This window comes from Gracilinanus agilis, chromosome 4 (genome assembly GCF_016433145.1).
Source record: "Gracilinanus agilis isolate LMUSP501 chromosome 4, AgileGrace, whole genome shotgun sequence".
Classification (NCBI taxonomy): Eukaryota; Metazoa; Chordata; class Mammalia; order Didelphimorphia; family Didelphidae; genus Gracilinanus; species Gracilinanus agilis.
In genome coordinates this window covers 198094675-198108372 of record NC_058133.1, presented here as the reverse complement: position 1 = coordinate 198108372, position 13698 = coordinate 198094675, and the positions used below count along the sequence as shown (strand labels likewise).

General features: G+C 39.4%; 1 protein-coding gene across 1 annotated transcript in view; it reads left to right on the top strand.

Moving 5' to 3' along the window:
• Positions 1 to 13094, top strand: part of LOC123245357 (speckle type BTB/POZ protein) — a 92497-nt gene extending 79403 nt beyond the window's left edge. Inside the window, exons 8-12 of the mRNA XM_044674220.1 lie at positions 2171 to 2348; positions 5461 to 5516; positions 6469 to 6591; positions 10346 to 10488; positions 11627 to 13094. Of these exons, the coding sequence (XP_044530155.1) occupies positions 2171 to 2348; positions 5461 to 5516; positions 6469 to 6591; positions 10346 to 10488; positions 11627 to 11771 (645 nt within the window). The 3' untranslated portion in view covers positions 11772 to 13094. The remainder of the gene's footprint in view (positions 1 to 2170; positions 2349 to 5460; positions 5517 to 6468; positions 6592 to 10345; positions 10489 to 11626) is intronic.
• Positions 13095 to 13698: the final 604 nt, after the last annotated feature.

Here is a 13698-nt window from a genome sequence, read left to right as displayed (position 1 = left end):
GAAGTTTTGTTTAATTGATCTTTTCAATCCATTCCTTGGATTGAATACCAGTGTTTTGGTACTATCACTGGAAACAGGCGGTGTAAGTTTTAGGCATTTAATGTCAAAGGACAGGGACTGTTAATGTGAAGAAGTAACTGAACCACGTTTGTGATTTTGCACAGGTCAAGAAGGAAGTCTACATGGGGTGGATTTTACTGTGCCCCTGGCTATCAAAATAATGCTATAATCTTTTCTGATTAATGTGCTGCTAAGCACATCCATAATTTATCAGCTTGGCTGCCTTACTGCCCAAGACCATAATGGCTAGTTTAAAACAAATGAATAAATTTCCAGACATGACAGTAAATATCCCTCTCTTGTACAGAAGAGACTAAGGGTGAATTGGATGAAGCATTAATTTTGCCTCTGGGTTTACAGCCGCTTTCAAGGGATGACTTAAATTTTGATTTTAAAAAGCAAGTTGGGTATTGGGGTGTCCCTGAGCTGTCTGTCTTTCTCATCCAGCTTTCCAAAAAGAAAAAAATGTGGGGAACTAGAAATGAGACCTCAAATTCTGTTTTCACCCAAACGGTGATTTTTAGCAAGTGGCTTCATTTCATAGTGTCTGTTTTCTCAACTCTTTAAATGATGATGATTGAACTTGATGGTTTAGGAGATAAAGTTGGCGGTTGGCTATCGAAAAAGAATTAGCGTCTATAGTCAGTTAGTTAGTCAACTGGCATTTATTTTTTTAAAACATTTATTAATATTCATTTTTTAGTAAAGTTAACATGGTTACATGATTCATGCTCCTACTTTCCCCTTCACCCCTTCCCCTACCCCCTCCCCTGGCTGATGCGCATTTCCACTGGTTTTAACATGTGTCATTGATCAAGACCTATTTCCAAATTGTTGATCATTGCATTGGTGTGGTAGTTTCGAGTCCACATCCCCAATCATGTCTGCCTCAACCCATGTGTTCAAGCATGTGTGTTCAAGCAGTTGCTTTTCTTCTGTTCAACTGGCATTTATTAAGGCACCTTTTGTGTACCAGGCACTGAGCTAAGTTCTGAGGATACAAAGAAAGACAAAAGGCAGTCTCTGCTTTCAATCTTTTGGGAGAGATGACATGCAGACTACTGTGTATAGACCAACTGTAGACAGGTTAAAGTGGAGATAATCAACAGGACAAAAACACTAGCATTAAGGGAGAAGGAAAGACTTCTTGCAATAAATGGCACTATAGTTGGACTAACATGCATTTCTTTTTATAAAGTGAAGTGGTCCTATTTCTTGTCTTTTGTATGCTAAAGGATTTCCCAAAATTTCATTGACCCATCTTGGAAAAAATAATTTGGCCTTACTCTCTGTGCCCAGTTAGCTTAGTTGTTTAAAGTATGTTGTTAATTACAGAGGCCATGGTCCTGATTTTGATTTTACCATGAGCCTAGGTACTTTCATATCATCCTAGTCAGCCATCTTGCATGGGCATATCATTTGGTCTCATAGGGGACTAGGTAAGAGAGTTGTAATGGCTCAGCATAATATATTACCTTACCTTTAATGGAAAAAACAGCTTCAGAGCACATGCTTTACAGATTTTGAGTCTGTGATGTCAGCTTCATAAATGGAAACTAGCACATTTTATTTTCCTTATTCTATACTCTCAATTAAATAGGATATCTTTGGGGCATTGTGCCTTTAGGTTAAGAAATTAGGCTCAATTCTGCCAAGGCATCTGATTCATGCAGTAGTCTTTGTAGGAACTCTTGATGCCTGACATTTTGCTCAAGGCAGAATGAGGTGGGTGCTGCTACTTTTTTCTGTCACGTCTACCTTTTTTCCCTTGGGCTTCTTTGCAGTACTTTATAAGGCCAATGAGAGGAAGGGTCTTGACTAAGACTAATAAGTTTTTGGGTATTAGAAATAATTTGGGTTAGGAAAGAGAAGAAGCCACTGGTCTGAGAAAAGGGGGGGTGGGAAAGATAAATTTGTTTTTTAAATTATTTAATTTAAAAAGGAGGGGTTGGACTGATTTCATAAGAATACAGCTAGTCCATATTATCATCTAATTGCAGTGTAGAAGTTTGGGGGAAGTAATTGGCAAGATCTTTATATCTCCTCTTTCCCCAAAAAGGAAAACTGTCTGATAGAAAAAGCTTTGATGTACATTTCCTGCCTTTCACAGGTGAGTGTGGTGCAGGATTCAGTCAACATTTCTGGCCAGAATACCATGAATATGGTGAAAGTCCCTGAGTGCCGGTTGGCAGATGAGTTGGGAGGACTCTGGGAAAATTCCCGCTTCACAGATTGCTGCTTGTGTGTTGCTGGCCAAGAGTTCCAAGCTCACAAAGCTATCTTAGCAGGTTGGTATTGATTCCAGGGGTAAGCTTTTAGTTACAAGGTAAGATCTGGAGAGTTGGCCAGGTTAACCTTTCAACTTTTGGAATTCCATTTCAAGAAGCATTTATTGAATGTCTGCTGTGTGCAAGGAACTGCTAAGTGCTGAAGGGGGTAAGAGAAAGATGAATAAGTTTTAGGCTCTAATGCTGCTAAGGGAGGGGAGAAGGGGGTGAGGTGGTAGGGGTGGAAAAATTAAGACATAGACAAGCATAGCAGAATGGGAAAATGGGAGAGATGTACAAATACAGTGCTGTGAGAGTGCATGGGAAAGAAGGATCTGTTTCTGCTGCTTGGAAGCAAGGAAGGGTGATCAGAAAAGCCCTGGCATGTGAGCTGAGCCTTGAAGGACAAGTTAGGTGGCAATACAGCATGTCAGGCAAAGAAGAACAGCAAACAGCATGAGGAAGGACCCAGAGGTGGGGCAGTATACGCTTATTTGGGAAAGGGCAAGTAGATGAGTTTGTACCATTTACTTTATGACACTATGCAAGTCCCTGAATGCCTGTATAGGCACTAAAAAGTGGTTGTACTGTGGATAGTCCCTCAGGCTTATTTCAACTCCACTATTCTCTGAGTCTCTGATCTTTTATCTATCTATCTATCTATCTATCTATCTATCTATCTATCTATCTATCTATCTATCTATCTATCTATCTATCTATATATTGGTTTGTGTATTTGTTTTTAGGAGTATTTATCATCTCTCCCTTCCCACCTCACCATATTGAACAATTTCAAAACAAAGCAAACCCACATGGTCCAGGAAAACAAATTCCCACTCTGATCACATCTTGTTCTAGATTTTAAGTCCAGCACCTTTCTGGCAGAGGGTGGTGGGTAGCTTGATTCATCTTCAGTCTCCTGAACGCATTTTTGATTTCATTAATCAAAGTTCTAAAGTCTTTCAAAGGTGGATTTCTCTGGGATATTGTTGGGATTGTGTGAATTGTTTTTCTGGTTCTGTGTACATGTTACTCTGCATCAAATCAGGGAGGTGTCTTCCCAGTTTCCTCTGAAACTGTTCATTTCATCATTTCTTATGGCATATGATATATTCCCTTATCTTTCATATACCACAACTTGTTTAGCCATTCCCCAATAAATGGGTGTCCATTATGTATATGTGGCTACTACAAACGCTACTCTAAATATTTTCATACATAAGATTCCTACTCTTTCTTTGATCAACTTGGAATGTGAATAGGTCTAGTACTAATAACTTTTTGGACCTAGTTTCAATTTGCTTTCTAGAATGATAGGACTTACTTGTTAGTTTAGGAATTCCCCTTTATAAAATAGGCTGTGAAGCCACTTGAAGGCTTTTGAGGAGGGCTGTGACCTCATCAGACTTGTGAATTTGCAAAGATTCATTATGGCCTATGTTTGCAAGATGGATTGGAATAAGGAGAAAATTGAGTTGTTCCTTTTAGGAGTCTGTTACAATGATCCAGGCAAGAGGAAATGAGTGCCTGCACAAGGTGGTTACAAAGGTGGTTACTGGGAAGAAAAGGGATAATTGGAGTGAGATTAAAGGACCAGACTAGAATAGGACTTGAATAGGATGTGAAGCAGAAGGAGGAATCAAAGATGACTTAATTTGAAGAATCTGTGACTGTGTACCATCCTCTTAGATTCTTTGCCTCTACTACCTCTTAGATTCCTTACCTTCCTTCAAAGATCAGTTTAGGTACCACTAAGAAGAGAAAGCTTTTCCTGATCTCTCTCTTCCTTCTCAAAGTATTTTAAATTTGCTTATCTATATAATTGTTGTATTTTTTTTCCTATTCCCAAATGGAAGTTTGTTGATGGCAGACACTGTCTTTTATTTTATCTTTGTATCCTTAGTTCTTGGTCAATTCCTGTGCCATGTACATTTAATAATGCTTGTTGAATTGAATCAGATTGTTCCCTTGGCTAAGTAGCTCTCTCACTCTAATGATGATAGTTTCTTATAGGTGCTGGCAGTGCCAGAAATTCCACTTCTTATTTATACCTGTCATGGACCAGACTCCCACTTTCTGAGATGCATGTGAAGAAAGTGCTGTTTAGGCCTTTGAGAGATTCCAAAAGTACATGGAATAGGAGCTAATTTAATATCAAAACATTTTTAAAGTTTTTTAGCTCTATAGTGCTTTGAACACAGCAGGAGTTTAATAAATGTTTGATTTGAAAAAAAATTTTAAAACATAAAGCAGTATACTGATTTAAGGGCACATTAATTATTTGAATCTACTGTAATGGGTTCTTAACCTAGAGTCCGTGAACTTTTAAGAAATACATTTTGAGGAGTAGCTAGGGATCAGTAGATAGAGCACCAGGCCTGGAGTCAAGTCTGAACCCAGGACCTGGGTTGAAATGTGACTTCAGACACTTCATAACTGTGTCTCTGGGCAAGTCACTTAACCCTTTTGGCCTAGCCCTTGTCCATCTGTCTTAGAGTTGTTACTAAGACAGAAAGTGAAGGTGGTTAAAAAAAAATGCATTCTGATAATATCATTTCAATATAATTAGTTTCCTTTGTAATCTTAGGTATTTTATTTTATGCATTTAATAACATTCTTCTGAGAAGGCATCCATAACCTGCCTAAGGGATCCAGGACACAGAAAAAGTACTAGACTTTTAAGCTTTTTGAGTAGAGAGATGTTCTGTATGTAATTTGTATCTTCTTAGTGCCTAGCACCATGCCCTGCGCACAATAAGAACTTAATAAATATTTGTGTATTAAGATTTTAATTCTTGAAGTTATAGTAAGAAATTGTTAATAGTGATGATATATTATTCTAGAAGATCATCTACTCCATTCCCATCATTTTATGGCAGAAACAGGCTCAGAAAGATTAAATGAGCTGCCCCATTTCACGTTTGTTGGAATCCAGGTCTTTTGCACTACACAGATCTACCATCTTCTGGGAGTCAGCTTTGGTAGTTTTTGGGGCTGAGGTGCTTGGTAACTTGAGTCCCTTTTTTTGGGCAGCAATACAGGAAGCAGGTTGCATGTTTTGTCATCACTGGATAGGACAAAGCATCTCAGTGGTTATACGTTAACTTTATGTTTCTATTCTACTTCACCATAGCCCGTTCTCCCGTTTTCAGCGCCATGTTTGAGCATGAGATGGAAGAGAGCAAAAAGGTATGTGCCTGATGATATGTGGAGGTGACTTCTAGACAGGTTACTAAGTTTCACATCACTTGCCATCACCTTTCAATTATCTTTGTCAGTAGAGGGGAGCTGTTGTGTGGATGATATAAAATGATAGATAATCCAGGGTCTATTAATATTTGATTTAGAAATATAAGAGATTTACTTTCCTAATTCTGTTTTAGTTACCTTAATATGAAAATTCCTCCATCAGAGTTCACCTTGCATGAGTCATTTTGGTGCGAGGTGACCCAATGTTTTCTAAGACTATGTCTCTGATGGACAAGGTCCTATGAAGCTGGAAAGACTTAGAATATGGGCCCAGGGATAGACTCTGTTCCTGTCTTCTAAGAATGAGCCAAGTTAACAAGATGCTCTTCTCCTGGGAGGGTGGACAAAACCAAATTATTTTTGGCTTACTCTGAAAATTATGTTCTTCCTTGGTGGAGAGAAGGAATTAAATCATAGATTCTTTTTAAAAATTAATTAATTAAAAAAATTTTGCCCATGGTACATGATTCTTATTGTTTCTCTTCTTCCCCCCCCCCCAGGTGACAAGCAATTTCACTGGATTATACATATATTATTACTCAAATCCTATTTCCATAGTATGAAATCATAGATTCTTAAAGCATTGAATATAATAATAAATAATAATGTTCAAATATCCACACACAATAATTGAGATCTGGCCCTTCTTAGAGGTTCTGTGGAAACCACTGTACAAATTGCTTTGCTATTCATTATCTTTCAGAGAGTGCTGAGGGACACATGTAGGGAAGAAAGGGGTATTAGATTCAAATAGGGTACAACATTTTTCCTAACCTATTGCTATCCTTCAAGCAAGAATTTTAATATTACAAATCTCTCTTGGAACTTAGAATTAAGAATGAAAGTATCTGATGAATTGTTCTGTTGAAATCGTTCTCTGTTTGGGATACAGAACCGGGTGGAAATCAATGATGTGGAGCCAGAAGTTTTTAAGGAAATGATGTGCTTCATTTATACTGGCAAGGCCCCTAACCTAGACAAAATGGCTGATGATCTTCTGGCAGCTGCAGACAAGGTGAGGCCAGCATCTTAAAGACTCACTGTGTGCTCTAATTTCCATGCCATGTCTCTTTTTCATTGTCATGAGAGAAGCATGAGTTTGATGACCCAATACCGTTCCTATTCTATCCCCATTCCCAAACTGAGCTATGTCATCTGCACCCTAATCTGAACCAATGGCAATACAATGTGAAATTAACTCTCTGGGAAAAACTTAAAAAGGGGGAGGGAGAGTTGGAGAATGATCCTTTTTTCAGTTTGCTTCTTAGTTGGAATTTCAGGATTTTCTTAAATGGTTAGCGGAAATATTTGCCAAATAATCCAGGGTATTTGAGCTCACCTCTCCCACGATACTACATAGTAGTTTGTGAAAGCAGGATTCCAGGAGAAATGACTGGTGAGGACACAAAAGATTGGCTCTTTGCTTAGTGTTTGGTGTTTTCTGTCTTGAAAATAATTCTGCTAATGGAGGAATTTAAGGGAAGTGTGCTGGGAAGACTCATGTAACTGCAGTATTAGACCGTGTTGGTGGAGAAAGGAGATTTTTGTGTTGAAAGCATCTTCTCTTCCTGCTATGATACTGCAGAACTCATCAGAGGGAAAAGATGGCTCCAGCCTAAGGGCTCAGAGCCTTCCTAGGATCTGCTCATCATCATGGTCTCCCTCCACCTCCTTTTGCACTTCCTGAGGATGGAGGAGAGCACTCTCTGACTTCTGTTTACAGGTGGAGATTTTATATTTATCAATTAGATGTGTTTGTTAACTTTGTTTAATTGAATTGGGGGGCCTTATGGGGTGGGAACATTGTTTATAAAAGGAAATTTAATGCTGATATTGGAGTTGGTTTGCCAAGACCAGAAATATTTTCTTCTATGAAAGTCTTTTAGAAATACATAAGCTTACATAATAGAGATTTGTAACTTCATGTACAGTCCTCTTTTTTTGTTCTTTGTATCAGAAAATGCTTGTTTGATGGTTATCACATACAAAGCAAAAGAAAAGTTGCGATTGAAATTTTAAAAATCTTTTGAAGAGAATAAGGAAGGCTGGCTATATAGGTTTCTCAAATTATTCTACCTGCCTGAGGGTACCTACTTTCCAAAGAATAACAGAATCAAAAAATGTTAGTGCTGGAAGGGACTCCCCAGGCCATCTAGTCTACCTCCTTCATTTTACAGGTGAAGAAACTAAGAGTTAAGTATTTGGGTATGTTATTAAATCCAAGGTTATAAAATGATCTTTGCATACCTAAGACTAGAATTCAAGCTTCCTGATTCCTAAATCATTGTTTCTTCTACTCTGTCAAGACAGTGATGATAAGCAAATACTATTTAGTAGGCATTGTGGTTAGTTTGAAAGTACTGGAGCTCAACTAGGTGGCTCAGGAAATAGAGCACCTGGAGACAGAAGGTCCTGAGTTCAAATGTGGCCTCAGATACTTTGTAGCTGTGTGATGACCCACTCCCCCATCATCTAGTCCTTATTACATAGTATTGATTCTAAGATGGAAGGTAAGGATTTTTTTTTAAAAAGATAATACAGATATACAACAGGTGTAGATGTAAAAGTAAAAGACAGACTGCTTTAAAATGTTTTTAAGTTTATATCATCTTTTCAGTTTTCTGCTAAGATTTTTCAGTAGTTGGGCACTTGAATCTATAGTCATGTAATAGATGTTCACCTGATTAGGAACTAAGACTATCTTTTCATACTTGAGTTCTTGAACTTTTCCCCAAATTTCATGAGATATGTTGACACTCATCCCGTTTTACAGAGAGAAATATGAAAGTGCAAGACATTTAATCCACTTGTTCAGTATTGTACAACATGTCAATGGCAAAGTCAAGACTAAAACTTGGATCCCCTAGTTTTTTCTTTGGTTTCTTAACCAGTGAATCATGTTGCCTTTGACCTGTTGCAGCCCCACAGGGGAACTGCTTCTGCAGGTATTCCAGGGCAGGATGTTGTCAGCACAATATATTCACATATTAAAAAATCAGTTAAAGCCATTAAATACCAGCATCCTCTTCCATTTGTGAAAGAGAAGCAGATGAAGGGTAGGTAGAATTTTCAGGTTCTACTCAAAAGTTCCCAACTTTTTGGATTTTGCCCCAGCATACTACTTTTAAGTTTTCTTATGAGCCTGAGGAAAGCAGAAAAAGAAATCATTCATGGAAGGACCTAAACCATCTAGTGTTTGCCCAAGAGGCAAAACCAGCTTCTTCAGAGCTTTTCCAGTCCCCTGAGAACATGTGTAATTAGACTAAAAACAAAGTACATCACATCTGCTAGGCCCAGGAGACAGAGTTTCAATCTCTTGGGTAAGTACCACTATTAGGCAGGTTTTTCAGAAGCATAATTAAGGAGAAAAAAAAAGAAAACTTAGCCCCCTGGGACAAAAATGGCTACTTTTGTCTAATTATGCAGTTGGGATCAGAGCTATTCGTGGTATAGGTCCTTATAATACATTTATGGAGGAAGAATGGGAAGAAGACTCTCCCCATAGCTGTAGAGAACTGTGACCCCACCCCTACCCCCAAGCAGTTCCAGCTTTGGAATGAAGAAATCTCATCCCACTATCTTACCTGGTGTCCTTTTACTCAAGCTGTTTTCTCAGGTGCACAAATGTAGACTTAGGGAGCATCAAAACCAATAAACCTCTCTGGTGGTTTTTTGTTGTTGTTGTTGTTTTTGCTTCTGGAGATCAGAGTACCCAAAAGATTTGCCCTCCTCAATCCAGAATTCATAAAAATACAATTGGCCTCAGTTTTATTTCCTGAAGGGATGTTGCCCCATAGAATTCTGAAGCTCCAAAGACAAATCCCGTAAGGAACTTCTACTTGCCCCTGTGGCACAACAACCCACCAGGGAATCCTGTTGAATTACATTTTATATTGTGCTTGCTTGGTTTCTTCCTCACAAAGTCCCAAAGTCAAGTCATAATCTCACATTAGGAACTAAATGACAGTATTGCATTGAGCCATCCAGATAGAGCATGTGTTTTGTGCCCAGCCACAACCAAGCTTCCCACACCCAGGAGCACTTGGACCTTTTACTTGGAGAATAGGGAGTTTAGAAACCAGTAGTAGAGGGGCTGAGGGGAGGATGGGTAGGGGGTTCTCTGCTGCTTTTTTCATATGTGAGTCTTAACCTTAACCCCAACAGAATGGGATTCCATTGAACCTTTTCTAGTCAAAAGAAGACCTTGAATGAGATCACTAATAGCAGAGGTTCCGGTAAAAAGTCATCATGGGGTTATTTTTCTCATTTGGAGTAACAAGTTGGACTAGTGACAGTACTCAGGCAAGAAAGAGGTAGAAAATAAATAAAACCATATTTCACCTCACTCTGGTTCCAAAACAGTATGTAGCAGAAGTTTTAAAGTGAAATTGCTTCTGAACTGTATAAACAGAGTACCAATATAATATACTCCTATGGGAGTGGATAAGCCCAGGATATATTTTGGGGAGAGAGACTTCCATGATAGTTGCCATTTTGCTGCAAGTAGATTTTGGAATTTCCAAATAAGAATCTTTGTATGCCAGATATTTAAGTTTTCTTGAATGCCCTCGTTTAAAATGTGCCTATCTCTGGTATGAGTAAATTAACCAGTATTTTTTGTGGTCCATCAATATGTGCAACCCTATCCCTATGTCTAATGGAGTCTGAGGTTTGTCTGGAGGAGGGTGTACTGCCAAAGAAAGCAGCTTAAGCTTCATTCTGCCCATAGCTATTACTGCCCTGACCATCTTGGTGTTTGTGTCTCATAGTATGCCCTGGAGCGTTTAAAGGTCATGTGTGAAGATGCACTCTGCAGTAGCCTGTCCGTGGAGAATGCAGCTGAGATTCTCATCCTGGCTGACCTGCACAGTGCAGATCAGTTGAAAACTCAGGCAGTGGATTTCATCAACTAGTGAGTTTTGGCATCTTTGGTCATTTTCGGGGGGAAAGGAGAAGAGAGATTGATGTGAGAAACTCTTTTAAAGAGTACTGGTGACTTCATCAATCCTTTAGCTAGCAGATAGGGATTTTTCTATTTTAGGTATTTCTTCACCTGCCAGTCTGGAAAACAGTCTTGCCTTTGTAAGTGTGATCCTATTGGTGATTTGAAGTTTTTGACTAATTTTAAAAGGGAACTATATTAATTATTTGTAGCTTTCTGATCTCTGAAAGAGCATTTTTATCCTCAGAAAATATTCTTTTTTACTTCTTTCTTATTTTAGCATAGGAATCCAACTAAATTAATTGTGAAGATCTTCTGAGAATGGAAATGTATATTATGAATTAATGAGATTTATCTTCCAGTGTTTTATGAGGTGGGGGGAAAAAGAAGGTTGAACTTGCCAGGAGATTAGGCTCTTCAACATGGAAATAGTCAATTCTACCAGAACTGTTCTCTCATCCTTAAGTGAATATTATCTCAATAATCTCAGCTAACTGTGGCCATCAGGTACATGGATGTGCCAGCAGAATTGCTGTTTTCTTTGAGCAGCAGTATCTCTGTTCTTGAGTGTATTTGAGGAGCAAACTCTAGAGACATTTATGGACAGAGACAAGATGAACAGAGACAAGCAACACAAAGTATAGATTTTCATCACACCAGGGCTCTGAGGATGGCAGGCCTGAGACACCTTACCAAAGGAACAGTGAATGCAGGGCATTTCATGGTCAGGCCATTTTTTCATATAGAATAGTGGAACAAATATGTGTTAGTTTCTTTAGTAGTATTTCATAGTCTAACAGAAGTGGCTTAACTACACTGGAAGATAAATTTCATTAACCTGTAAAGTTCATTGGTACCTCTGAATAGTCTTAGTCTCCTTGTCCAAAGACCTGAATTTTAGAGAAGTGCCAAAGAATGTATCTGACAAAATCATAAAAGGCCATACCTGGTGGTATGGAGGTCATACCTCCATACCACCTAGTAATGCAGCCTTGTGAGTCTTTTTGTATTGACATTTAAAAAAAATTAGGCCCAAGGTAGATATGTGTTCCATAATTTGTTTGCCTTCTTTCTTCATCATTAACTGGTCTGTCTGTGTTTCTTCTAGTCATGCTTCAGATGTCATGGAGACCTCTGGATGGAAGTCCATGGTGGTTTCACACCCCCACTTGGTGGCCGAGGCATACCGCTCCCTGGCTTCAGCACAGTGCCCTTTCTTGGGGCCCCCACGAAAGCGCCTGAAGCAGTCCTAAGGCCCCTGCTTATTGCAGGACCCAATTTTTTTTCCCAGAAGCAGCAGCACGTTTGCTGTCCTTGACCACTACGTAGAGGCAGCTCAGTCTGTGGAGCTTTTACTCTATTATGGGGGGAAAGACTGTTCCATGACACACCCTGACTTTTAAAAACAGCACCAAGTAACTTGAGGGGAAAATAGGGGGAGGGGAGGGCCTGGGGCTCGGGGCAGTTCATCCTAACGAAAACCCTGTTGCTGCATTGTCTGTGTGTTCCCTTCAGCTTGGACAAGTCGATCCTCCAGGGATTTGGTTTAGGTGCTGACATCCCAAAAGACATCCAGAAGGTGGTACTAGGGTCTAACCCATCTCTGCATCTGACAGCACAGAACAGATCAAATCGTCAGGTGCCTGGACTAAAAAAAAAAAACACAAAAAAAACACAAAAAAGGACAGTTTTTTAAGAGAAGGGGAAAGAACAAAGGAAGAGGAGGAAAGAATTTTTGATGGAATTTCTCAAAAGGCCGTTTCTGGAGGATTCCAGTAGTATTTATGTTGAGAGAAAGAAACTTTAGCCCTTTCAGCTGTGCTAAAACTGGGACGTTTACATAAACGCCTTACATCGTACAGCCAACAGAAGAGCAGTTCTCTCTTGTTATTAGCACTTATATGTTGTTTGCAAAAACGGAAAATACCCTTTATCTTTCTGTGGGGGAAAAAAAGACAAGCGAAGGTGAGAGGCGGAAGAGGAGGCCCTCTGGTCTGGGAGACAAGAACTCGGACGTGGCGCCCTTTGCAAAGAATCTTTATTGGTTTTGAAGAACTGGGAAAAAACAAACCTTCATCCCAATCTTGTACTTTCTTGACAAGAACTGTGCTTCTCTGTTTTTAGATATTGTGGAAAATGGCATTTTTCTCTCATTTTACTTCTCTCTTCTCCTTCTCCCCAGTCCCCTTTTTTTTAAAAGGGTGGGAAAAAAAACACTAACACATTGTTAGTTGTTCACTAACACTGCGTGGGGAAAAAAAAAACACTGAAAAAAACTAACGCACGGTGTTAATTGTTCACTAACACTGCGTGGAATAAAACACTAAAAACACTAATACGCAGTGTTGTTCGCTAACACTGCGTGGAAAAACCCACTAAAAACACTAATATGCAGTGTTAGTTGTTCACTAATACTGCATGAAAAATTCCTGGTCCTGAGATGCTCAGTTCTTTGTACCTGACTTGCCGCCTGCATAGGAGCCAGTCCTGTTCTTTTCCTTTCCTGTCTCCCCTGGGGAGAACTTCCAAATAGTCATTTTTTTCTTTTTGAAAATATAAATAATTACTATTTTGTACTGTGTGGTATCCCTGGTTTTCCTTTCCCCCCCTCCCCCCTTTCCACTCCTTTGACCTGCCTCCTAGATTGGAGGCACCTGTTCAAGGGAATTCCCAGAGCTGGTTGGCTCCCTAAACTACAGCTAGCCAAAGCCACTCTTCCAGATGTCCTTTTAAAAAGAGTGATTCTATTCTCAATGCCTGAGCAGCATTGATTCAATGTCTTTTTGTGGAAAATAGGGTCAGAATTATTTTTTTCATGCTGCCGACTCCTGCCAGTCCCCTGCCCCTTGCACCCGAGTGCTGCCCTTTCACTCCTCTGTTGGGGTTTAGTCCTTGGGGTTGTCAAGATGGGAGTCTAAGTATAGAAATGAGAGTAGCAAAGCCTGTCCCTTCTGAAAGTCCTAAGAACTGTGTCTGCTCTCCACACCAAATTATAAAACTAACATTCTCTTTAGACCTCACCTAGCAACTAAACAATCACTAAGCAAGTAGACGTGAATACAGTGACATACAGTCAGACTAAATTGACGTGTGTTGGTGCCTCTTGCATTGTTGACTAGCTATCAAAAGAACTAGTACCTCTGTAATTATGCCCTCAGAAGAGCTAAACTTCCAGTTCTC